General features: G+C 40.6%; 3 protein-coding genes across 3 annotated transcripts; 1 reads left to right on the top strand and 2 right to left on the bottom strand.

Annotated features, from left to right (window-relative positions):
* Positions 1–1,124: 1,124 nt before the first annotated feature.
* Positions 1,125–9,267, bottom strand: dhps (deoxyhypusine synthase). Its single transcript, XM_078269002.1, has 10 exons — positions 9,109–9,267; positions 8,211–8,410; positions 6,757–6,912; positions 6,525–6,646; positions 5,818–5,914; positions 5,224–5,310; positions 4,717–4,822; positions 4,530–4,633; positions 3,346–3,471; positions 1,125–1,963 (listed from the first exon to the last, which is right to left on the bottom strand). Exons 2-10 carry the CDS (start codon positions 8,403–8,405, stop codon positions 1,868–1,870), a joined length of 1,089 nt encoding a protein of 362 aa, XP_078125128.1. The 5' UTR covers positions 8,406–8,410; positions 9,109–9,267; the 3' UTR covers positions 1,125–1,867.
* Positions 9,268–9,726: 459 nt separating this feature from the next.
* LOC144529735 (guanine nucleotide-binding protein G(I)/G(S)/G(O) subunit gamma-12-like) lies at positions 9,727–10,612 on the top strand. Its single transcript, XM_078269003.1, has 2 exons — positions 9,727–10,154; positions 10,294–10,612. Exons 1-2 carry the CDS (start codon positions 10,062–10,064, stop codon positions 10,417–10,419), a joined length of 219 nt encoding a protein of 72 aa, XP_078125129.1. The 5' UTR covers positions 9,727–10,061; the 3' UTR covers positions 10,420–10,612.
* Positions 10,613–11,009: 397 nt separating this feature from the next.
* On the bottom strand, positions 11,010–15,752 carry fbxw9 (F-box and WD repeat domain containing 9). The gene is made up of 7 exons (XM_078269001.1): positions 14,915–15,752; positions 14,664–14,811; positions 12,926–13,949; positions 12,616–12,764; positions 12,304–12,507; positions 12,148–12,213; positions 11,010–11,805 (listed from the first exon to the last, which is right to left on the bottom strand). Exons 1-7 carry the CDS (start codon positions 15,034–15,036, stop codon positions 11,731–11,733), a joined length of 1,788 nt encoding a protein of 595 aa, XP_078125127.1. The 5' UTR covers positions 15,037–15,752; the 3' UTR covers positions 11,010–11,730.
* Between the last annotated feature and the right edge of the window lie 8,394 nt (positions 15,753–24,146).

Genomic DNA, 24,146 nt, shown 5'->3' with positions numbered 1-24,146 from the left:
GAGGTTTTGGGAATGTTGACCTTATCCCAGTTCCAATTCCACTTCTCCATCTCTGTTTCCAAAAAAGAAAAGGTCACCATTCCCACTAAAAAAAAAAAGACACTCTGACACTTTAAACTCTAGGAAAAAAACGTGAATATATTATATACACTTTTGACACAAAAACTACCCACATTTCCATTCCAAAGTCTGCAAATATAACTGGGTTGTGAGTGTAACAGTGACTGTGTGTAAAGGATATGGGAGCAGTGATTAGCCAGAGGAAATATCCACTCCCACTATAGCAGTCTGATGTATTGTGATGGGAAATGGCTTTAACATTGTTACTAGATTATGCGGTTGATTCTGCTGAAGAAAGCTAAAAGAGGAAGGAGCTGAGAATCACAGCACTAACTACACATGCACAAGTTGTGATGCTCTCATGAGCCCCTCAGGGGATTGGAGGGGAGGATCTTACAAACAGCACTAAGGTGACTGGAGGAGCTCGCTAGACATCATTTCATCTCTGAAGCAGCATTCGCCTCTCAGTGGATTGTCATTGAGCAAGTTTGCCACAACTTGTACGTGAATGAGATGTTTACAACTTTGTTTTTCTTTCCACTTTGACAAACTCAAAGTGCAATGGAGAACACAGTGCTGAGTTCTGTCTGTTTATTAGAGAAATTTCAAAAGGTTGAAAGCTGAATCAGAGTTTACAGAAGGTCTGTCAATTACAAAACAAAAAAAAGGTTATCAAACTGAAGGCTTATAAAATAGATAAATACACTCAGTGTCCACTTTATGCGTTCTGGCATGAAGTCTTCTTTATTATGCCTATAATGTTCTGTTTTTGTTGACAGTGTCACAGAGGTGTTAAATGTCTGTAAATGATGTTTTAGCATTGAGGTCATCGTTACTGGTGGCATTGGACCAGACTGCATTATATTTAGAGATTTTTCTAATATTATGCTCCCTTATATGTAAATAAAACCACCTTTAACTATGGCCTCAATAATAAAAAATATAGATCGATTCACATCATCAAAAGCTGAACATTATAATAAAAGGTAGAATTTATGGCAGTCATTTAAATTGCATTAGATTGTATAAGTGTAGCAAATAAAGTGGCCACGTTCTGCAGTTCAGATGTTTCAAATGCAACTGAGGAGCTGCAAACTTTAATATTCACAGTATTTATTTTTCCTCATACAGTAGATCCGCAGTAATGTCTTATGTGCTCTGTCACAGTCATGTGAAATTAAAGTGTCACATGATGGAACCCTTGTGGCCTTCTCAAACACTACTGTACAAAGACTTTTTGTAATGGGAAGAAATGATAGATTATAGATTAGATTATGATTTATTAAGTTATACAGGCACATCTTCCATCCTGTAACAGTGACAAGAAGGTAGATACTGAGAAGCAATAAGGTAATGTACAAGTGATGTGGCACGCCACAACTAAACTTAAATATAAATCCAAACTCTTAAATAACATTCCCTCATGAGTGTGTATCTCGCACACACACACACACACACACACACACACACACACACACACACACAAATCTGATGCATTTTAGACTCTTTGGTACATGCAATAGCATGCTGCCCATACTATTACAGCTATCTGAATAGAAAGGGAAAAACTGTACTTGTTTTAACAAGTAAACATTTTCATTGAAAGCATTAAGACAGGAAACCCCCCACCACTAACTCCCAGTAAATAAGGTTTTCAATTGCAGCATTGTATGTAACGCTGCTTCTTAAAGTTGCCAATCCTTAACCATGTATTTTCAACAAAAAGTTTTAAAATATTAAACTGATATCTGAGATCCAAGGGAACAAAGCTGGTTGTTTCTAACAGAGCACTAAAGGGGGCAACCATTTAATCGGTTTTCTTGCCAGCAGTCAGCTTGTCGGCGTGGAGAGCGAAGGTCTCGGCCACAATCAGAGGGAAGACTAAAGAGGCATCTGCATACACCTGGGAACAAAGAACAGAGCAGTGTACCACTTTTCTGTAAGATTATATTTGTTGTGTGTTACACACTTACTACACTAAACTGATTCCAGTCCCTGCCTTTTATATTTATGTTTTGTTGCTTTGATGCCACACTGCACCCTTGGACCACAAACTGTGAAGACACTGCCACCTTGAGGCCAAAGGTGTTCGAAACATCCTTTTTCCTGCTTCCAGAGTCCAATTCTGATGCGTTATAAAAGTATTTCCAAACACATTTTCCACCATAAATTGTATTCAAATTGAAAATGATGTATCGTAATTTTTTCAGACAGAGATATAATTTTGATCCATAGATCCACATGGAGGTCAATGCCATGTATCATAGGTGCTATGCCTATTTTTTTTTTTAAATGTGCTATAGGAACACCTACTGTATAAACTAATTTCAGGAGCAAGTCTGTTGTTTAGTAAGATTTTTTTTTTTTCAAATCTGTCACACTGGCATAATGCTGCCTCAGTGTCACAGCATGTTTGATGAGATTAGATGAACTTCAACATCAACAGTTAGTGTCAGGATGCTTTGACACCTGAGCTGGAGGGCGTTTCGTCGGATAGTCCGGTTCATTTGGGGTGATTTGAAAGCTCATTTGAACTCTGGTGTGAACCAAACAACCAAACTCTGGGCTGCTGGAAAACGGGGGTCTTGGTTTCGCTTCCAAGTGCACAAGAGTTCGGTTCACATTAGGTAAGAACGCGATCCGAACCAAATATAGGAAGTGAACCAAAAAACTGTTCATTTACTAGCCTGCAATTTAAATTAATTCAACCCTGCACCCAATTTATGGACTTATATATGATTTACTAAATGATAACAGGGCCTGCCCTCTCCTTTATTCAGCCGTCTTCTCAGCTGCTCACATTGTCGCCTTCTTCGAAAATATTAGAAACACATTAAAAAAACAAACATAAAACCCATAAATTTGGTGTTGGCGCCATTATTTCCGAGTGCAGGAAGTGTCGATGAGTTTCACATGACCGTTTCCAAAGCGTGACATTTGTTTACAATGTTTGGTGAGCTTGACAATTGTGCAGTTTGAACGCTAACCTGACCAAATGAAAACCAACTTCACCCCCGAATCACACCGAGTCTACAGAACTATAGGTGTGAAAGCAACCTTAATGTTTGATGTCAGCCAATCACCATTAAAGAGCAAGAATAGTCCACATTTTAAACAGTTCAGGTGCATTATCTGGGAAATATATGTAATAACTAACTGAAGCAGAAGAAGGGAAGACTTGTAAGAAAAGAGTATCTGAGGTTATAATTGTAATAAATAAAACATAATGTTGACATTAGTCTTGGTCTGGGTCAAGGCTAATATTGGTGGTATAAATATCAGTACCTTCACAGGTGTGGCATCTGTTTTTATCTTGCCCCAGGATATAGCCTCATCAGGTCTGGCCCCAGAATCAGAGCCGTCGAACTCCTGACCCGTGTTCACAAACACCGCATGTTCAGCTCCATTCCTCTGGAAGGAGACAGAAGAGAGACATCAGTGCGTCAGAAGAGGAACTGGTTTTGCACGTTGATGTTGAATTAGGTTTTGAGGAGGTTTGCTTTGCTGACTATGGAATTTGCCGGTGGCTGTACTGTATGACAGGTAGGTAGCATCCATCTATAATCAAAGAAGATTACTATCCACGTGTAAATCTAGTGGACAACAATATTTGTCTTAACTTTGTCATAGATTTGCACAAATTCACTCAAAATGTTCATGGTTGTGGCTGGGTTGGCTCCGTGGGTAGAGCAGGCGCATATATACTGAGAGGTTTATGCCTCGACGCAGAGGTCCAGGGTTCGAATCCGACCTGTGACCATTTCCTGCATGTCTTCCCTCTCTCTCTCCCTTTTCTCACCTAGCTGTCCTGTCAAAAATAAAGGTGGAAAAAGCCCAAAATAATCTTAAAAAAAATAAAAATGTTCATGACCAACAGTAGTGGAGGAAGTATTTACTTTACTAATGTAAAAGTAGCATTACTGCTATATAGAAATACTCCATTACAAGTAAAAGTCCTGCATTGGAAAAAGTCACTTAACTACATTAGTGCAAAATGTGCTTAAATTATCAAAAGTAAAAGTACTCATAATTCAGAAAAACGTGGCAGTAGCATTTTACTGTTAATAGTTGGAAGAGAAACTAATTTTAACTATTTTATATAGCTACCGTTGGGTAGTTTAATCTATAACAATGCATCCTATTTTATAAGCTCATGATATTATTTGCATGTAAAATCTTAAATGTAGAAAGTAACTTGTAACTAAAGCTGGTAAATCAATGTAGTGGAGTAAAATATTTCCCTCTGAATTGTAGTGGAATAGAAATATGAAGGCGCGTGAAATGGAAATATTCAAATAAAGGACCTCAAAATTGCACAGTATTTGATTAAATGCACAGTTACATTCTGCAACTGATGACAATTTTCAATTTATATGCAGAATTGTTTATAAAAACTGATGTGAAGTCATGTATGAGTGCTAAAGTAAGAAATAAACATGTTATGTGGAAATAAACATGAAGTTAGTTACCATAAGATTAGCATTGCATATGTGGTGTTTGACCAGCCCTCCTCCCAGGATGATCATTCCCGTCCTTTTGGCAAACACCGCCTGGCTGTTCAACCTGCGAATATCTGAAATAGAGTCCACATTCCTGACATAACCAACAGATAACACTGAGACAACTACTGTTCTCTAGCAGTAATGTTGCTTTTACCTTCCACTATGTCCAAAACTAGGCCAGGGTTCTTAAAAGAGTGGAAGTAGAGCATGTCACCCAGAGAGCCGTCTGTCAAAGCAGGACTGAACACTGGAATGTTATTCTGAAACAGAATATAATACAGCATATTTAATGACTGATGTATAGACAAAAACACACTGTACGTACAAATTATACAGAGTTAGTAAGGCTGGGAAGCAGGGTGAAGTGAGTAAAAAAGTTCACTCATCAGTTTCAAAATGGTTTTTTAGTCCACTGATGTCACGAGTGCTAACAAGCTCACCAACCACTCTACAAAGACACAGGAACCACAATTAATTCATAATACATATATATTGGATAACATTTTTGAAATAACTTGATATGGTTGGTACATTTATTTTATACTTGTCTGTATTGTCAGAGTTTCAAGCAATTTGATTTTGTGTCTTGAATGGTTTAGCTTTTCTTGTCTTTTTGGTTCCCTTATGATGTAATACATTACCAATATAAAGCAGGACTCACCTTGTACGCCCAGTAGTAGACAGAGTCAGTATTATTGATCTCCTTGCCAAGCCGATGGATCATTTTGGAGGGAGTCCAACGGGTGCCCTGAAATAATAAAAGGTCAAATATTACATGATGTAGACAATATTATAAAATGAGAGTTTGGAACATCCTGACTGCACAACTGTGTGTTATGAGAGGATATCAGACTAAAGCCCAATTCACACCAAAGATTTGTGACGATACAAAACAGTTTGAGAACATCGCAGGGAAAGGTTGCAGCGGTCTGAACTGGCCCGTCTCAGCGCGACTTTAGCCAGCTGATGGCGTCGCCTGCGACTCAGCTGGTCAAGTCCCCAGTGGCTGGTTTTAGAACATAAGAGATGTCACCTGTTTCAACAGCCAATAGCGAAGTACGCTTGTAAACTACAGAAATTGCGCATTGGTGTGAACTGGCGGATTTTAGGACGTTGCAGACCGGCGCGTCGCATGTAGTTGCAAGTTTCAACTGGTCACAAATCTTTGGCCTGAACTGGGCTTAATAAGTACTGCTATTTCATACAACTGTGCTGGGTGCAATAGACAAACAATACGCTAATAAGAGAGACCCACTTCTGTGTTCTGCTCCAACAGCATCTGGTCCAGGATGGGCATCAGCCAGTCTTCAAACTTACAGTAGTTGTCGTTGGGAACCAACAGATTCCCTAACCTACACCAGCAAGGACAGAGGAGGAGGAAGAGATGAAGGGGATGAACAGGGACCAGACCTAAACAAACAAGTTAGGGAATCTGATATATAAGCTAGGACTTCTAAAGATGACCTGCCTGCCAAAACCCTGCATCATGTCTTTTATCATTATAAGTATACAGCACACCTATTTATATTTTTTTCAATTGTTCACGCATGCGGCCACGTAGGGAAAAGGCACTGCACCCAGCGTCTTTTTTCTGAGCGCTCCGCCTTTTTCAGTGTGGCCACTCTGACACTTCTAGTTGAAAATCTCTGAATTGTTTAGAAAAGCGCTGGTGTCGTTACTGTTGCTCCTTTGACAGAAAAGCCCATTTGAGAGAGCAAATCGGCCAGACATTGAATGTTGCTGGTGAGTGTTTTTGCTTTTATCAGCGTGTACGTGAGTAAGTTTGTTGTTAGCTGTGTAGTCAGGCCTCTGTTAACATAGCTTTAGGTTAGCTATCTAGCTAACGTTAATGCCATTGTCATAGAAACAAAACCCTACGAGCAGCGCTTGAAAGCGCTGGGATGAAGCACTCCCCAGCGCCCCATCAGCGTTTTTTCTGCCTGAGAAAACCTGGTTGCTAACCTGTTGATGCCCCTCAGGCGGAGCTCCTTGCCAGACAGGCTGAATTCTCCCAAGTACGTGGGAGCCAGACACTTGATGAAATCCTCCTCTACACCTCCAGCTGTGGTTACAATCACATCCACCTAACACAGAAAGACAAAACAGATTCTGAGAAACTAGTCCCGCTGTCAAACTGGTAGATTGTTTGAGATGTTACCTGTGACGTAACTATGACAAGTTTATGAATTCGTACCATTTTGTGCTCTACCAGGTAGCGGATGCTCTCTCTGACTCCAGAGCTGATAAGGTTGGAGGTGTAACCCAGGAAGATGGTGCAGCCAGACTTGCTGCGGTGTTCATCAGACTCTTTTCCTTCACCCTCCTCCACTGGCTCAAGACGCTTCTCTATCTGTGGGTGTGCGGAGTCATTAGACAACAATGGCCAACATTACAAATGATCAGAGACAGACTGATCATAGGCTTCTGAATCTGTATCATCTGAGACCTTTTTCACTTGAAAAATGATCTTTCATTTTGACGAACATCATATGTGTATTCATGTCTCAATTTAAAACGGGATCACATAATTATTTTTCTCTTACCATTCACTATCCTACATCTTTTTTTTCTCGAAATAAGTTTCCATGGTGGTCCACCAGAAGAAGAGGGACTTTGCCTCTCTATACCCCTATCTCTCCCCACATTTCCTGTCTCTGCACTAGTCTCGCATTGCCAGACCTTCCTACACAGCGCTGCGGAGGAGGGTCTGGCGAGTCCACACAGCATTCCGGGATGGGAGAAAAACATGCTCTGGTTTATTGGCATTTCTTCAAACCAATCACAATCGTCATGGGAGGTGCTAAGCGCCGTACAGAGCAACGCCGCCTCTGCAAAATAGCCTCGGGAAAGAACTTGTTTTGGTGGAACGTGTGTACGTTCAAAGGTTGTTTTAGTAGTGCAACAGAAAACTCAGATTGGACAGATAGTCTAGCTAGCTGTCTGGATTTCCCCTGCAGAGATCTGAGGAGCAGTTAACCATAGTCCTCCTAAATCCACCAACACAAAGAAGTCCCAAGGGAACGGATATCCGGCCTAAATGAGTGAAATCCGGCGGAATTTCCGTCGGCAACGGAGCCATCCTGGAAGTGGAACGTTGTGGATATAGACTACCTCTGCACTGACTGTCAAAATTAAGGCCAAAAAAATTTAAGAAAAAATAAATAAATACAGTGAGGTGTATAGCTTTTTCCAGACTAACAAGTACTTTGTTTCTAGAAAGACAACCTGCTGTTGTATTATTTGTAATTATTTAGTACTGTGAGCCCCACCAATGAAATCCCATTCACCTCCATTGTATTGGGGTAGGAAGAGAGAGGAACAAATCACAGAGACTAATATCTCAAACCCTGGGTCAATAAAACCTAAACTATCTGCATGGCTATCAGAGGTAAATTAGAACATGTGCTTTATGTAAGATAACGGTAGTTACACAGGAAACCGTAGTTACAAATAAAAGTAAGAAAAAAGTGTCACACACTCTGGCTCCATGTGCATTTCTCTAGTTTATTTAGATGACGTCTCGGCCCTCAGGCCTGTGTGCGACACTTACTTTCAAGTTTACTTCCAGTGATCAGCATCTCACGACAACCCTTTGTGTGCGTTTACTTTTCTACATTATAACCTTCGTTACACATCCATTCCTCTCACCATGAGGTTGATCTCTTGGATGGCCAAGGCCATGCTGCTGGCCTGGAAGCCCGTGCTGATGTAGGACTTCAGCACTGCGTGGAGATCAACCCCCTGGTTGAAGTCGTAGCCTCTGATCTTTTGCATGTCAACTGGGAGCTCGCAACTGGGTTTAAGGACGGCCTCCATGGCAACAGAAGGAGCATGGTCTGCCATCTTCTCTGCAAAAACAAAAAGAACATGTTAGTGATGTGGTTATCATCAAGGGGATGTCTAGTAGAGCCTTGGTCAGGTAATAATGGCTGTAATCTCTCTTCAGTCTGTGGTGACTGTAGCAGTTCTGCTCTGACTGACGTATTGAAAAACTGAGCCATGACTGAGCATGTGTCTGATGTGTAACAGCTGAGAAAAACCCTATTCTGTAAACTCTACAAAGCATTCTGAAGCACTGTTCTCCAGAAGGCCTCCAGAAGGGTGAGGGCGAGCTTTGACACTAAGCGATAGATAGAGAGGATTCAGAGGAAGCCCACAGGGGTGTGTTCATGGGAACTGTTTTCTTGATCGATGTTTTTGCCATAATTCATAACACAACTCTAATACACCCTCACTATCTCAATGCATACGTTATACCGTGGTTTTAGAAAAACATTCAGACGCCTTCACTTTTAGTGTTTTGCGCTAGAGATTTCGTTTAAAATAGACATTTGCTTCAACTTTATTTGCACGCAATAACCCATAATGACAAAGTGATAACACATTTTTTTTTGCAAATCAAAAACTGAAGTCCCTTATTGAAGGCTATATTATTTAGGCTATGATGTTAACTAGCAGACAAGCTAACTGTGAGCTTGTTATGTCCTATCGACTGACTTCAGTCATGATTGAACATTTGCAGATGGAGATGAAAACATAACGTTACCTATTCTTGAAGAGACGTGAGTTGATTAAGATGGTTATAGTATCTACTAAACGGCTGTCACCGGGCACAAGAAAGACCGTAAACGTTACTGAAGAACATTACCGTAAACAACCAAAAAACGCATGGGCCGCCTGCGGCAAGCTCCCACTACGGAAAGTGCGAAAGGACAAACAAGACAAAAAAAACCATGTGCTCAAACCATGTACCGCGGGTTACTTGACTTTTTTTTAAATTTTTAATTTATTTATAAAATATCAGTCATGCATAATTCCTAAAATAATGATGGAGCAAATGCTACTTATATGTATCCAAAATAAAATGACTTAATGGTTTCTGTTCGAGCTTTACATTATTGTTGTGTTTGGCATTAACAGTGTGATGATGCTCCAACCTATTTGAGCTGGACAAAGGTGGTTTAAATTATTCCATAAACAGCTGGTTGTTTTAAACAGTGCATGACATTTTATATTATTGTGTTTCAAAGGTTAAATGTCACTATACAAAGTAGAAACTGCAGCTTTTAGGAGTAGCTGAACAATTGCAATACTTACAGTAGCGGGCCTTTAAATTAGGAAACGAGGGAAATACCCAAGCAACACATTGTAGCTTAAAGGCAAAAAGCATGTAGCTTTGTAGCATAATGCCTTGGCTAATAACCTTTTCATCAGTGGTTGCTGTGAAGTGATGTGTGATGTTTGTGACATTTCCACCACCACTGTGCTGTATGACCTTTCATATCACAGAGCCTTTGAACTCTCCCCAACAGCAAATAAAAGGGGCTACAAGTGAGGAAGAAAAGTGAGGAGCTTCTCTGACCAGACTCCTGCACAACCTCTGCTGACTCTTGGGATTCTGTACAAAATCATTTTCTTGCTGCTCCTTTTGGTTTTAAAGAAGCATATTGAGTCCAGCTATAGAAGGATTTTTTGCTGAGTCTTTATATTGAAGGCCACATGTCAGGAAAGATGTGTAGCAGCAACAGTGTTATTCAGGCACAAAAACTGGTGGATCAACTTCAGCTGGAGGCAAGCATGGAGAGAATAAAGGTATGTAAGAATCTGAATAATCTGATCAGTCATTGAAGTGTACTGACATGCTCCATGTATTATTAACATTCAATGGCACATAGTTTTGTCATGTCTGAAATCCTGTGAAATGCCACCCTGTCCACCTTAATCCCAGCAGATCTCTCTGACAGCAGCAGATTTGGTCCGGTACTGTCAGGACCACAGGCGCAGTGACCCTCTGCTCACCGGCATCGCTGCCTCGTCCAACCCGTTTAAAGATAAGAAGACCTGTGTGCTGCTTTAACAGTCCTGAGTAGAGCTGACCGACCATAAACAGACTGCCATGGGGACAACTCCTGTCGGAGTGTAACCACAGATTTTCTACTGTCAAATGTGTACAAGATAATCCTTCTAGTATGGCAATAAATCTGCTATTTGAGACAATGCATGTTAAGCCTAAAACAGGAAATGTGGAAAATACAAATAATGGTTTTGCATTTGTAAATACTTTCCATTTATTTTCTCTTAAAGGCTTTATTTGATGTTGCTTCTTTACACGTTTCCCTTAAAAGGTTTGATCTCAACCTTTCAATAGTATGGAATTACATGGGTAACTTGACTCAGGACTTGAATTTGAATAGCTGCTTTTCCAAACATTTAGCACAAAGCTGTTGATTGTATGTACTCCCCACAGGGCAGTGGACACAGCCAGCCAATCATTCAGACACTAGATTTTGAGGCCATTTAATGGCATCTTCTGTGGAAATAGTCCTTCAGTGTGTTTTAATAGATGCATGCGTCAAATATTGTGCAAATGATTTATAGTTAAGATTCATCCAAGCAATTCAATTGTTATACTTTTACACACACACACACACACACACACACACACACTTGTGTTTAAATAAATAGCTTTACAAATACAATCGGTGTGTCACAGAGTACATGGATACAATTATTTCACTGTACATGACAAGTAACTAATGCTTTTGGTACAATGTCAGTTACTGTAATGGATTCAGACACTTTGGGAGCATGCAAATAGCCTGCTATGCACTAGTTTCAATGCTGTTTGAACGCACAACAATTAGGAGGAGACAAATTCCTTCAAATGCAGCGTCTTTGAAAGCTATGTGCACGAGACAAACATTACCAGTAAACACATTTCCTGCGTTCACATATGTGTTTGTAGGGAAATGTCTTAAACAGGATTAAACAAGGAATTAAAAAACAGTTGAGGGCTTTTAGCTGAACCAACACAAGGGACCTGAACCTTCTCAAATGTACCCTGCCATACAACAATATAAACACAAGAAAAAACTAAAATGAATTAAAAATGAATGATGTATTACAGCTAAATTAAACAACATTTGTGTTTGGCAGTGCAGCAAAATAAAAAATAAAATGTTTGGCCATATGTACGACACAGAGCTCAACGGTCTTAATTTCCAGTCCTACCTTCTCGTGTTTATTTGTTAAATGAATACTAACATCGGTTTTGAAGTGTCGTAAATCTTGTTGTAAATTCCAAAATACCATCTCGTTTTCAAGGGGGTGCTGATAGGCGTCACCACCTGCTTTAAGTCTTGCCACAGAGTTTGCGGGTCTTGCGCTTTCATTTTTTGGGCCTCCAGACGTCCACACACACATCCCCTGAGGCTACAGCAAGGACTCCAGCATCCACACTCAGCTGACAGTTGAAGACAGACAGGCGGAGAATGGGTGATGACACAGGGGAGGGGGGGGGGGGACAGAACAGAAATGAGAATGAGAAAGCCTGGATTACTTACTGATACTGTACTGATTATGACTTTGTGCTTGAGTTCACTTTTTTTTTTTTTTTATTACTATTTCTGTTTATTGTTTTTCTTTAATATAAAGATTTTTTCACCTTGCCAAATAGATCTAATAGTTGATTTGCTCTTAGACGCCTAGTTAAATAAAAATGAATCTTTATACAATCAAAGTCCTCGTCAAAATGTAAACAATAAGATAATTTAATTATCTATACGTTGCGGTACAAAGCACTAACCCCACTGACTCCAGTCTGGTGATGCAGTGTGCATAATGTTCTTGGAGGAGCACAGGGGATATGCACCTGTAATACAGACAAGAAATTACAACTTAAAACTGTTAAGTAGCAGAGTTAGTTCAAATGTAATGCAACAAAGAATTTGCCTCATCCTACCTTGACAGTACTATCAGAGGAACAGGTGTAGAGGCTCCCAGGGGACCTGTGGATGCCAGTGACCAGAGCCGTGTGTCCAACATCAAAGTGGGACAGGGGTTTTAAGGTCCCCGTCTGCATGGAAAAGGAGTGGATCATGCCGCTGTTGTCTCCTGCCCATACTTCAGAGCCACTGTAGCTCATGGACAGCAGATAAGAGCTCAGCTAGAAATGAAGCGGTTGGTTGGAGTTAGTCTTGGTTTACAGGTGCATCTGAGGATATACACACACTAACGCAAACTTAAGAGTGCGTGCCTGTGTGCTTGCATTTACCCGCAGTTTCTTCAAGCCCTTGCCTGCCCTACGGTCATAGACAGCCACAGTGCAGTCTTTACTCCCAGAGATGATGTACTTGTCATCTGCAGCTAGGCACATTACAGCATTACCATGGAGACGGAGGCTTTTTACCAGGGGTTCAGCAGCTGTAGACAAAATGATGATATCATAAATAACCTCAGACACTAAATGATTTGTCTTTATTTGATAGCTAACTGTCATCACTTATTTTTTTAATAATGACATTTATTTGCACTTTATGCACACTGACAAATTGAAATGCAAGTTATATGCTAAACCCCCTCACCTCTGGTGTCATACATGCTGACCCTCTTGTCAAATGTACCAGCCAGCAATACATCTGTCTGAAAGGACAAGCAGAGGACAGCGGCACCAGCCCTGATCAGGCCCCTCTCTGCACCACCTGCCTGTAGGTCCCACAGCCTCACTGTGCTGTCGAAGCCCCCTGAGGCCAGCATAGGTCCCTGAGATGCCAGGCACCAGACCCAGCCCCGATGAGAGCTGAAGTCACCCTGTCCTCCCAATGTATGGAGCAGCGTGCCACCAGAGCCTGTCTTTAGATCCCACAGTTTAACATTCCAGTCTCTGGAGCCTGTGGCACAAACTGCTCCCTCTCCCCCCATGAGGAGGACTGAGTTGACCTGGGCAATGTGGCCTGAAGTTAGGGTGATGCACTCCAGCGCTGGGGGTGGGCTAGGACTTCTAGGGGGTTGACGCTGCTCCATCTCTACCCGTCTTCCATTACCCAGATTCCTCGCGTAGGCCAAGACCTCTTGGTGATTTAGAGAACCATCCTGTCCCTCATTGCCACCGAACACCATCATGTGGTCCCTTTCCTCTTCCATTAGTGCTGCTGCATTATCCTCCCGTCTCTCTTCCAATTCCTCTCTCAATCTTACCAGTTGGTCCCCACCTACGATTGGCTGCATTTCATCATCCTCACCTTCCATTGCCACCTCCATCCCTTCATCAACACCATACGCAACCTCCTGCGCTTCCACTCCCACCCCTTCTACCTCATCCTCTCTACCATCTTCCTGTCCTTCTGCAACTGGTTCACCATCCTGCCCTCCCCTTTGCTGCGGTCTCACTTGTTCCCTTTCCTCCTCATCCCCTTGGGTCTGTCTGGCCACAAGGTGTGATTGGCCCGTCCAGCAGGTTATCAGCTGCTCCATCTCCAGGCAAGCAGAGGGCCAGTCAAAGTCCTCCCTCGGCCCCACTGGAAAGCAAGCTCGGGATCCTATTAGTCTGTTTGCCCGGAGCTGCCAAGCGGTGTTGTCCTTACCCACATTACCCAATGCATGACAGACCTAAAAAGAGGAGGAAGAGGGAAAATATTTACTATGTGCAAGACTGATAAAGCCGTAAAAGTTCCCTGTGGAGTTTCTGCCCTCTTGTAACAATACGGACACACTAGTGTGAGGACACACGTGCATGTGCTTGCGTGACACAATGCACATTCCTGCTAATGGTTTCACACTATTTCACTGATCTACATGTGGGAGTAACATGCCAAGAAACACAGTAATGTGCCAACAAAGGCAGGGAAGAAGAAGACCGCTTGCTAATGAACATGAAGGATGAACAATGCAGGATTTAAAACACTTTAAAGTCAAATGGCTTTGCAAATGTTTTCTGATGAAGGAAATTCACTCAACACATGCGTTAGACCTCAAGGATAAACACAATGCATGTTGAGTAATACTCAAGGTAAACATAACTTTGTATGTTTACAATAAAACTCCACAGGGCCACCTATAATACATGTTGATTCTGGAAAACTAAAACTTGTTTTTTGTTTTGTCAAACAAAAATATATAAAAGTGAATGCCTAAACAACAAACTTAATTGAGGGCCAATAACACTGTTATTTTTCCCAGTCAATTTGGAAGTATACTGCAAAACAGAGAAAGCTATCACATAGTGATTTAGTAATATAATGATTGAACAACACCAGCAAGAAAGTTAGGCGGCAAAAAATCGTCAATGGAAGTGAGTGATGGGCCAAAGTCTTTAAAACTAACCTTTGGCAGCACAGTGATGACGCACTGAGCAGGAAGGTGTGACGCAATGTGGGTTACCATCTCCCAGGGTAATGACAACAAGCCACTTGCCTCAGCAGAAGGTGAGGGACTAACATCTGCTGAGGATGGGTGATCAGCAGGCAGAAGGCTGGAAGGAATATATATAGATCAACGTGATTTGCTTATTATACTCCCATATCCTTGCGCGCGAAATGAACAGCTAGTTAATTGAGTGAGAAAGAAAGTCTTACCCCTGCAGGTCAGGCCCAGAAGATTCAATACTGGGATATTTCACAGGGTCAGGAGATGGTCCACCCTGGTCACTGCATGTCCCTGCCTCTGGTTCAAGCAAGTTAACCCTGACCTCAGACATCACCTTTTCTCCTCTTAGCACAGGACCACTAAGTTAACGTAACTCACACACTGTTAAGCCAACATTAATTTAAACTACCTCTATTTTATATTGTCGGCTGTATGTGGTTTAATACATAAAACATCAAATATTGTGACAATGAAACTTCACAAATGTTTGCTCTTTAGGGCTTAGCTTAGCGTCACCTACATTGCTTAGGTTACAATTCAGAGATACAATGCTTGAAGAAAACTTTAGCTACCCGTGAATGCAATCCATTTCTTTTCGGTGCTCTCGGTATCGGCAACAGATGTCTGTTGAATCAATATTTTGTAACTGTCGTTACAGAAAAAAAAAACGAGTAAATTAACGTCAGCTTTAACGTTACTCTACCGCTGTGCAGGTTAACGCTAGCATCAAGAAACGTTACTGCTAACGTTATATGTTATTGATACCAAGTCCTGTTGACAATGTTAGCCGCTGGTAAAAAAATCGTCGCCAGAGTCAGTGGAACAAAAATGGTTAACGTTACCACTTAAGACTGATATCATGTAGCTAGCTAACGTTAATGCAGCTATTGCAGGAACATCAACTATTGTCAAGGCGAACTCCTTCAAAACATTCTCAACACCATTTCCGGTGCTACGTAAATACCGGCGGCTGCTGTTCATTGGAGCAATATGTCGACGCGGCCGCCTTTTTGGGACGGACATGCCGCGCCTGCGTAATGCATGTAACCTTATGCCTATCTCTTTCTTTAACTGTCTATGGTCTATCTTCTCTTAATACACCCGTGGTCTATCGAGGCAGGAGATTTATCCACAATTAAAATCATAATTTCTTGCTGAATTTCCAATCATCACCAGTCATGTAGGCTATTTATGAGACAGGATACTTAGTTAAATTAAAATTGCGGGTTTTCAAACCAAAATACAGTATCTTGTGTAGATAGTAACAGTATGCGGCTTTAAGCCTCAATATAATTTAAATGGCGGAGTTCTAAAAAGAAAAAAAAAGAAGAAAAAAAATCACATATGAATAACATTTTCAGCATCTTACTGATATATTAATAATTAAATAAGAAATACTTTACCTGACATAACGTTAGGCTAGCATCATCTTAATTGAGTATGAGGGCAGTCACTTACCTTTATGTTAGTTTAAAGATGTGATATTACATTCGCGAGTAAAATATTGTAAAACACCATTTTCATCTGTGAAATGTTATACCATGTTGCTTTGTTTTGGCATTTCTTTCGCATTATCATCCAAAAGTAGCACAAAAGTTTGTCTTTTTCTATGAGTCTTTATGGCGTAGCATTGTTACCTCATCACGTTGTGATATCAGTTTGCGACTGCGGGTATTGGAACACTTTTTTTTTATTATTTGTTTTTTTATTTAACCTTTATTTATATAGGTAATCTCATTGAGACACATGGTCTCATCCTCAAGAGGGACCTGTTAAGGACAATACACAACATCAGTTACAGACAGACAAACCGATTATAGTATACACAATATGTATACAACATTTAACGAAAGTGCCAAGTAGAGTGAAAACACAAAAGTACTAAAAACAATTGAACATGATTCCGAAGATGTTTTTTCCAGTTCCCCTAAAATGTGTTTAAATTCCCCTAGTGGGATCAAGTTGGACAGTTTTAGATCCTGCTGCAGTGTATTCCAGGTTGCAGGGGCAGAAAAAGAGAAAGCCTTTTTGCCAAGCTGCCTTTTTGACTCAGTGAGTACATTACCATGCTGTCTTACTTACCACTCAGCTGAGTGGCAGTATTGGAGGCTGGTTGCAGGCTTCAAAATTAACTTTTTGCCCACCAGATTATTTTTTGGCTTGTGAGTTAAGCAAATCTACCAGCCACTTGCATATATAACCAGCATTTGGCTGGTAAATCGTGCTAATTTGGACCCTGCTTGTATGTACATGCAGGGGTGTTGGACTGGGGGTGTAGTACCAAAAATATGCTAGAATGAATAGCTGTGGATGTGGGGAGGGGCCCATAGAGAATGCCTTTCTACAGGGCCCAGGATTTTGTGCTACTCCCCTGTGTACATGTGTTGAAGGGGAGTGCAAGGACTGTTGGTGTCCGGCCGATTGTGGTGGGCTGGTCTGGGTCTCAAAAGTCCAGGGCTGGTTTTTTACCCCAGTCCAGCCCTGGAATACAGAGTGCAATGATGGGTGAGGGGTTTACAACCAGTAATAAATCTCAGTGCTCCGTGATAGACAGCATCCAACATCTGCAGAGAGCTGGCAGGCGCATTCATATAATGTCGCCATAATCCAGGAGAGGTAAGAATGTGGCAACCCTGAGTGTTGTATGTTTCTTGGTTAGCTTAGATGTTGGATTTCGAAGTATCCATTGGTCACACCTCTTTATGTAACCCCTTTCCTTGGGGTCACTTGTGTAGTAGCATTCCAGTAGTTCCATATTCTCTGCTCTAGTCCACAAATGTCTTTTCAGGCCCAAAAGGCCTTGGGTTTGCACAGAAAATGTCTTTGATAAATAAATAAAAATATTTAACTACAAAATTAGGAAGTGAGAATAAGCTAAATCAGTTAAATCAGGTCAATTGTATTCATAGATCCCAGTCATTAAAGGGGAACTATGCAGTTTGTTTTAGCTTAATGTACCTTAACTGAACATCTTCGGAGTCATTGGAATGGTTATATGACTTTATTAGGGTTGAATGGAGTTCGTCTCGGTTCCCCCTAGCGCCTGTGAGCGGAAAAACCACCCTTGCAACTTTTGAGAAGATGTAACGAATTGCTTTAGGCACTGCACACATACACGCCCCATCCAAGAACCGGCTGGTAGCGATGGAGTTTTTCACACTATCGTCATGGCTGAGCCGGCAAAAAAGAAGCAGAAAGCTAGGAAAGCATTGTCGGAGGAACAGAGAAAGAGCAAACGGCAGACTGACCGAGCAAGTTTTTACAACAGTATTGCCAAATATCTATTCCGAAGCTGTAGGGGGGGGCTCTATAGAGAAACCTGCAAGCAAAAAGCGAGAAAACAGTGAAGAAATTGCCAAAACTGTATAGCGCCCCTTTAAGTCATAAAGGGCTTTACAGTAGCCTATATCCTTTGACCCTTGGTAGTACAACTAGTAGGCTATCATTTGCCTTGCTGGTTTAAACAAAGCAGAATTTAACATTCAAAGAGTATAGACATGCAGATCTACTGGGCCGCTGCACACGGATCTATATATTTAAATTTCTTTTCAGGCCCAAAAAGGCCTTGGATTGACACAGACAATGTCTTTGCTAAATTAATTTTTATTAATAATTAAATTATAAATTTAATTACATTTTTTGTTTACGTCTTGTTATTGTCACACACTGTATTTTGAGTAAAGTATTACAATTTACAATCAGCATATGATCATAAGCACCCAAGCCATTTTCTATGTTTGATTACAGTTCAAGGTTTACAGTGTGGAATAAGACTCATTTCAACTTAAGCTTTGTATTCCAGAATCTGTTTATTTATTTTTCTTGCCAGCGGTCATCTTATTAGCATGGACTGCAAAGGATTTTGCCACCAATAAGGTAAAAACGATAGAAGCATCTGCACACAGCTAGAAAGACTGAGAAATGAGGAGCTGTGTATTAAAACATCCGAAAACAAGTTTCAAGATGAGCCTTTGTAGACCTGTTTTTCATTGTGATAACAGAATAAATTAGGTTCGGCATACATCATCTCTGCTTTTGCTGTACACAGGGTTAGGGATTCTTTAAAAACAATGTTATACATGATTGCGTTTGTGTTGGGCCAGGATAGAGGATCTATTGGGCCACTGATTATTTAACAAATCAAGAACATACTATTGTATATCTATGTCTCTAACATTAAATAGATCCAGGACTTAGCCAAACATTTTTAACAATTGACAACTTCTCAGTCCCTCCCCCTTTTCTGCTAAAGCCCAAAACTGTCTCCTAAGCCCCTCCCCCCACAAGGGAGAATGAATAGGCTCGTTCGAGATGAGACAGGTCTGCGCAGAATCGATCACCGGCGATCGCCACCCAATGCATTACGGTTAGAGTTGTGTCTGACTTGCTCTGACGTAATGCACACGTGGGCAACGATAACCTCACAAGATCAAGGCGGCCGCAGGTTTGAGACGCAGGCAGCGCAGTTGCTTTTCACCGACTGCAAGACCCAGGCGGACCCAGGGCATGATGGGAAATGCCGGCCTCTCAGCTGATCTAACAGCTAAATGGTTCAGAATCGACTCAACATGACGTTTTTATACAAACTTTTTATTGATTTTGAATTGGAGGGATTTAACTGGTATTTGTCTGATTTAAAGGCTTATTCTGTACAGAACACGTTGTGTGGCTGATAGTTATGTTTAGAAGTCAGAAAGACTAACTCTGTTCAGATTACGGATAATCTACAGTGTGTTAACAGATCGTATGTAGAGCATTTTGACAGCTACTCTGTCGTAATAAAAACAACTGGAGACTGTGTAGGAGCTGATATATGGGTCTGATAACATTTCATTAAATCGGAATCGGACCACAGTGTTTCTGTCACTTCTTGTTCAGCCTGAAGGCTGCTGGAACCGGCTGGAAACTGTCCCGAGTTTAGTGTTTAGTATCTACTGTGATCTTGCCCCAGGACGTGGACGTGTCAGGACTGCCCCGAGTCACAACCATCAAACTCCTGAGCTTCTAAACCCAATATTACCCAACCTTCTTTCTGTTCCTGAGTCATGGCGTTGATGAAGTGAAGTTGACCTTTGGGATATAAAATGCAATCTTTTTATCCCATTAGACACTTGTTTAAAATGTTGTCATAATTTGAAATTATTGAGTTATGGCCAAAAATGTGTTTTTTGTGGTCACAGTGACCCTGACCTTTGACTTTCAATATCTAATTGTTCATCAGTGAGTCCAAGTGGATGTCATTGCCCAATTTGAAGCGATTCCCTCCAGGGCCCCTGAGAAACCTCGTTCACAAGAACTGGGCAGATGGATGGCTGTTGACGGCACAAAACTATTGAAACTATAGAGCCTTCATATCCGTGTAGAATCTGGATTCGGCTCACAGGGTTCTCTTATAGTGGTTTACCTCATTTGAAGCGTTGGTCAAGTGTATTATAGACAACCATCAATGTATTATAGCTATTACAGAAAATATAGGAAATCATAAATAGGTCTATGCATTTTTACCATAGACACCTATATATGTGGGGACAGCACAATGTTTTACCGTACCCAGACAAAGAATTGTTCTAAACCTGTACCAAATATGCCATGTGTGAAACTGCACCACGATTGTAGTGGCTGCAGCTTCACAAAAAGGATTTCTTCACATAGAATATATAAGATTTCAAATACCACTTACCAGACTGGAGGAGACCCCTGTATCCCCCTCATTTTTTCCAGCACTGGTCACATTCTCTCTTAAGTTGCATTCCTGTTCTTCCCACTCAAAAGATTTGTAGTTCAGCCAACGCTTCAATTCTGTAGAAATATTTAATCCAAGTGCCCCATGATCTAATCACAAGAATATTCACCATGTGTTAGGATTTGATCTAAAACTCATTGTCATATTATTTATCAGAGAAGGTATTAGTTTATATACTGAACATTTCATTAGTAGTAGTGAGTAGTAAACTAAATGCGCTTGACATTTAAATCCCTACAGCAACATGTAATTTTTTTAAATGCAACAAATGGTGAAAAAAGTTGGCCGTTTATTACTGAGAGAGTAAATATGTGCTGCCTAATGGATCATGTGTATGTCAAATTTAACTAGAGAGGGCAACATTTACTGTGTTAGACTTTCACGTCTCAAGTTAGAGTAGTCCAAGCAGCAACATTTAAGGTTTCTAAAAATGCTTTTAATGTTGTAAATTAACTTTAAACTCAAAAACACTTGCACATAGTTAAGAATACTCCCCTGATTTAGCATTGCACTTAAAAAAAGAAAAAAACGGATCAAAAATCAATGCAGCAGAAGCAGAGATGTCTTTATTCCACATTCTTCATTGTCAAAACCTGGCTCTCACATTACCCACAATGCAACATAACTGCCTCAAACAAGCTCTAGTAAGCTCACTTCTTTCTAACTGCACACCCCCAGATTTCTTTTCATTTTCAAACTTGTAGTCTTCAGCACTTAATGGACACGACTGTTCAAGGTTGTACGCAACTTTTCACACATGCAGTAATACTCCGTAAGAACTGTGAACCGTAGGTTGTGTAAAATCAGTGGAGTTCTTTAACCGGTGCAGACATTGAAGATACAATATTGTGAAAAAAATGCGTTGCCATCACTTACAAATGCCACCAGAAAGTGTTAACTTCCATATTTTCCGACATTTTGAAATTCTGCTGCAATGTGTGCGATACCTTTGATAGCTTATTGACAGGCCTGAGAGAAGGCAACGTGCCAATTTTTGTGCATCGTCCATGGAGGCATCGTCTGTTCTTTATTTTCCCACTAAACATTTTAGGTGACTTGTTTTAGCATGGACTGATAAATGCAGAGGGTGTCCTCCAGTACATCATATTAAATGGTCACAGTACCACACACCTAAGTCGTGGTTACTTTTCCCAGTTGTATTTGCTGTCAGATTCTATGAGAAGTGTAAGTCAAATATGCCCTTCATCAGGTGCATTGAACAAACACTGCCTGCTCAATTTAGACAAATGTGGCGTTTCATTCATGAACTCGTGTGCCAAAAATGTCTGGCAACAGTCAACCATTTAAAGCTTGAATGAGCTTTTATTGGTCTCGACCGTACTTCATCCCCCAGCCATACCAGCCTCTGTCGTGCATGGAGTTTCATTTAAATGTCACTTTGGTTCATTTGCAAAATGAGCAACACGTCAGACGACAGCTATCTGCATGTCAAATGCACAAACCTATCCATTTTCAGTTGATCATACACAATACAAAACTTTCAGACGACTCAAAGCTTAATAGAAAAAAAAAAAAATTTATTTTCCCCTATTCACAAAAAAAATAAAAGAGGGATATGTCAGATAACATCCCATCTGCACCACAGTTGAGCAAAGAAAAAAAAGGTACTACATCAAATTCAATTGCCAGCCTCGATATCAGATTGAAACAAAGTTATGAATTGAGGTTTTCCACATTCTTCTCTAAGGTATGCACCAAGCACCGACTCTCCTTCAGTCCAACCACAACATCAAATTTGACATAATCAAATGGTCCGCTATAAAACAACGAAAACAAATAATTCTTTAAATAAAAAGAATAAAAAAAAAATTAAAAAAAAAAAATACCTGGAAAAAAAAACTTTTAAAGTCCAAAAGAATTTGTGCACTGGTGCACAAAAATCAAAAACAAAATAAATTAATAAAAACAAAAACCTGTCACATGAGCATCAAAATAAAAAAATAAAAAGACAACCTGTGGACAACCTGCATTTCTGTATATAGCTAATGTATCACAACATAGGGAGGAGTGGTAAAGCCTTAACTTTTTACCAATTCGTGGCACAGGAGCGGCTCCAAGAACTGATCTGTCCAGCCTGTGATCAGTGAGTGGCTGCCTCAAATCTTAATGCTTGCCTACCAGTTAAACCTGGAGAAGATGGCATCAGCATCCACCCTGTAGAGTTCTGAGGAAACTTGACACATTCATTCTAGAACAGATTTTGGTATTTTCCCCCCCCATCAGTGACGGTCTTCGATTTAGGAAATTTGAGCTAACTACTATCAAACTGATGTTAACTGGCAGGCAACCGTTGATACTCCCAGTGGCCACATCAACTCAGGCATCAAACTATGCCCGTCCAGGAACTTTATGGTAGGGCTGGTGCAAAATTACATCACATACACACCTTTATAGTAAAACACCAAACAGCCATACACACGTTCATTACAACCGTCCACTATGGACAATGACTGAAATATAAAGCTGGATAAAGACCACCACTCTCTCGCATAAGCTAACAAGTGTCAGGGGAGAACTATTAGGACTCAGAGTCAGTGTATTCCCAGGCAAATCCTACACAGTATCAACGGGTGAATATATGGCAACTATCACTAGTTTGATCAGAAGCTGGAGAAGTACCTTATTAATCCAGCAGCGAGTAGCATTGCCATTGACAAAGCTCTTATAAGGTAGATCCCTCCAAATGGACCAGTTATAAAATGACTAAAAAAGGAGCAAGACTCATTGAAAAGCATGCGATGTTCATGATCAGGAGAAGGTTCGACGGCTCAAGCAGCCGTCGTTTAACAAAATGCTTTGATGAGAACGATGGGGAGACACTACCGCAGATATGGATTAAGTGGTGTACTGGGACATAGATCCAGAAGACTGTAACCACGATGTCTCCCTCTTAAATCCTATTCAATCCATTTTAGGAGGAGCTAAATTATAAAAAAAAACTACTGGTATGTTAAGAGGCCTCGAGTCCTACCTAGTCATTTTACCATTGCTTAACAATATCATTATGCTTACTTTAGCAAGCCATTAACAATCCTAAAATCACTTATGGAAAAAAAAAAAAATCTCAAGATCAGTTTATTATAACTATGTCTTACATTTGAAATTCTAAATTTCTTACAAAAGAAAGTGCATTTATATCAGTAAGAACCAATTCATTCTTGGTGATGTCTTATCGCTCTCATTAAGTCTGTTTTGTAAAGTCTCTAAAAACGAAGCAGCAGCAAAAAGGACTCTCGACTTACCTACAGTATTTGAACTCTTGTTGCAGAGATTGACTCTCCAAACAATCAGACATGAATCAGATTGCTGTATTTATCTACCTATTGTTGGTCTTCACACACACACACAGCCTCCATTAAACTAAAGGGACATCGATTAGACAATATGTATGAATGGGAGGACAAACGAACCAAGCACCTGACAGCTTCAAATTATGGCAGCCTCCCCATACTGACGACAAAAATGTAATAAATCAAGTGAGCAACAAGACATTCACTTTAACATGCGTCACTTAAAGAGGTGCTCATATGCCATGCAATAACTTGGTACAGCGGTGGTAAAAACCTTAGAGGACAGACCTACTGCATTTTTTCCCCTCAAATGAGGGTCAGGGGAAAGAGAGACCTATGATTCCAAAGGAATTCAGTAATCGAGGGAAAAGGAAGGAAATTAAATTC

This window comes from Sander vitreus, chromosome 15 (assembly GCF_031162955.1).
Source record: "Sander vitreus isolate 19-12246 chromosome 15, sanVit1, whole genome shotgun sequence".
Lineage (NCBI taxonomy): Eukaryota > Metazoa > Chordata > Actinopteri > Perciformes > Percidae > Sander > Sander vitreus.
Note: the sequence above shows the minus strand (reverse complement) of the source record. Positions and strands in the feature narration are given on the sequence as shown.

What these genes read in the sequence shown, in the direction of transcription:
- dhps (XM_078269002.1), bottom strand. Translation starts at nt 8,405, where the DNA reads ATGGCAGACCATGCTCCTTCTGTTGCCATGGAGGCCGTCCTTAAACCC. An exon ending in ACCTGGTAGAGCACAAAATG is followed by an intron (nt 6,647 to 6,756) that starts GTACGAATTCAT and finishes TTTCTGTGTTAG; the next exon opens with GTGGATGTGATTGTAACCAC. An exon ending in CGCCTGAGGGGCATCAACAG is followed by an intron (nt 5,915 to 6,524) that starts GTTAGCAACCAG and finishes TTGCTGGTGTAG; the next exon opens with GTTAGGGAATCTGTTGGTTC.
- LOC144529735 (XM_078269003.1), top strand. Translation starts at nt 10,062, where the DNA reads ATGTCAGGAAAGATGTGTAGCAGCAACAGTGTTATTCAGGCACAAAAA. An exon ending in CAAGCATGGAGAGAATAAAG is followed by an intron (nt 10,155 to 10,293) that starts GTATGTAAGAAT and finishes TAATCCCAGCAG; the next exon opens with ATCTCTCTGACAGCAGCAGA.
- fbxw9 (XM_078269001.1), bottom strand. Translation starts at nt 15,036, where the DNA reads ATGTCTGAGGTCAGGGTTAACTTGCTTGAACCAGAGGCAGGGACATGC. An exon ending in TCTGGGCCTGACCTGCAGGG is followed by an intron (nt 14,812 to 14,914) that starts GTAAGACTTTCT and finishes TATTCCTTCCAG; the next exon opens with CCTTCTGCCTGCTGATCACC. An exon ending in ACCAGACTGGAGTCAGTGGG is followed by an intron (nt 11,806 to 12,147) that starts GTTAGTGCTTTG and finishes TTCAACTGTCAG; the next exon opens with CTGAGTGTGGATGCTGGAGT.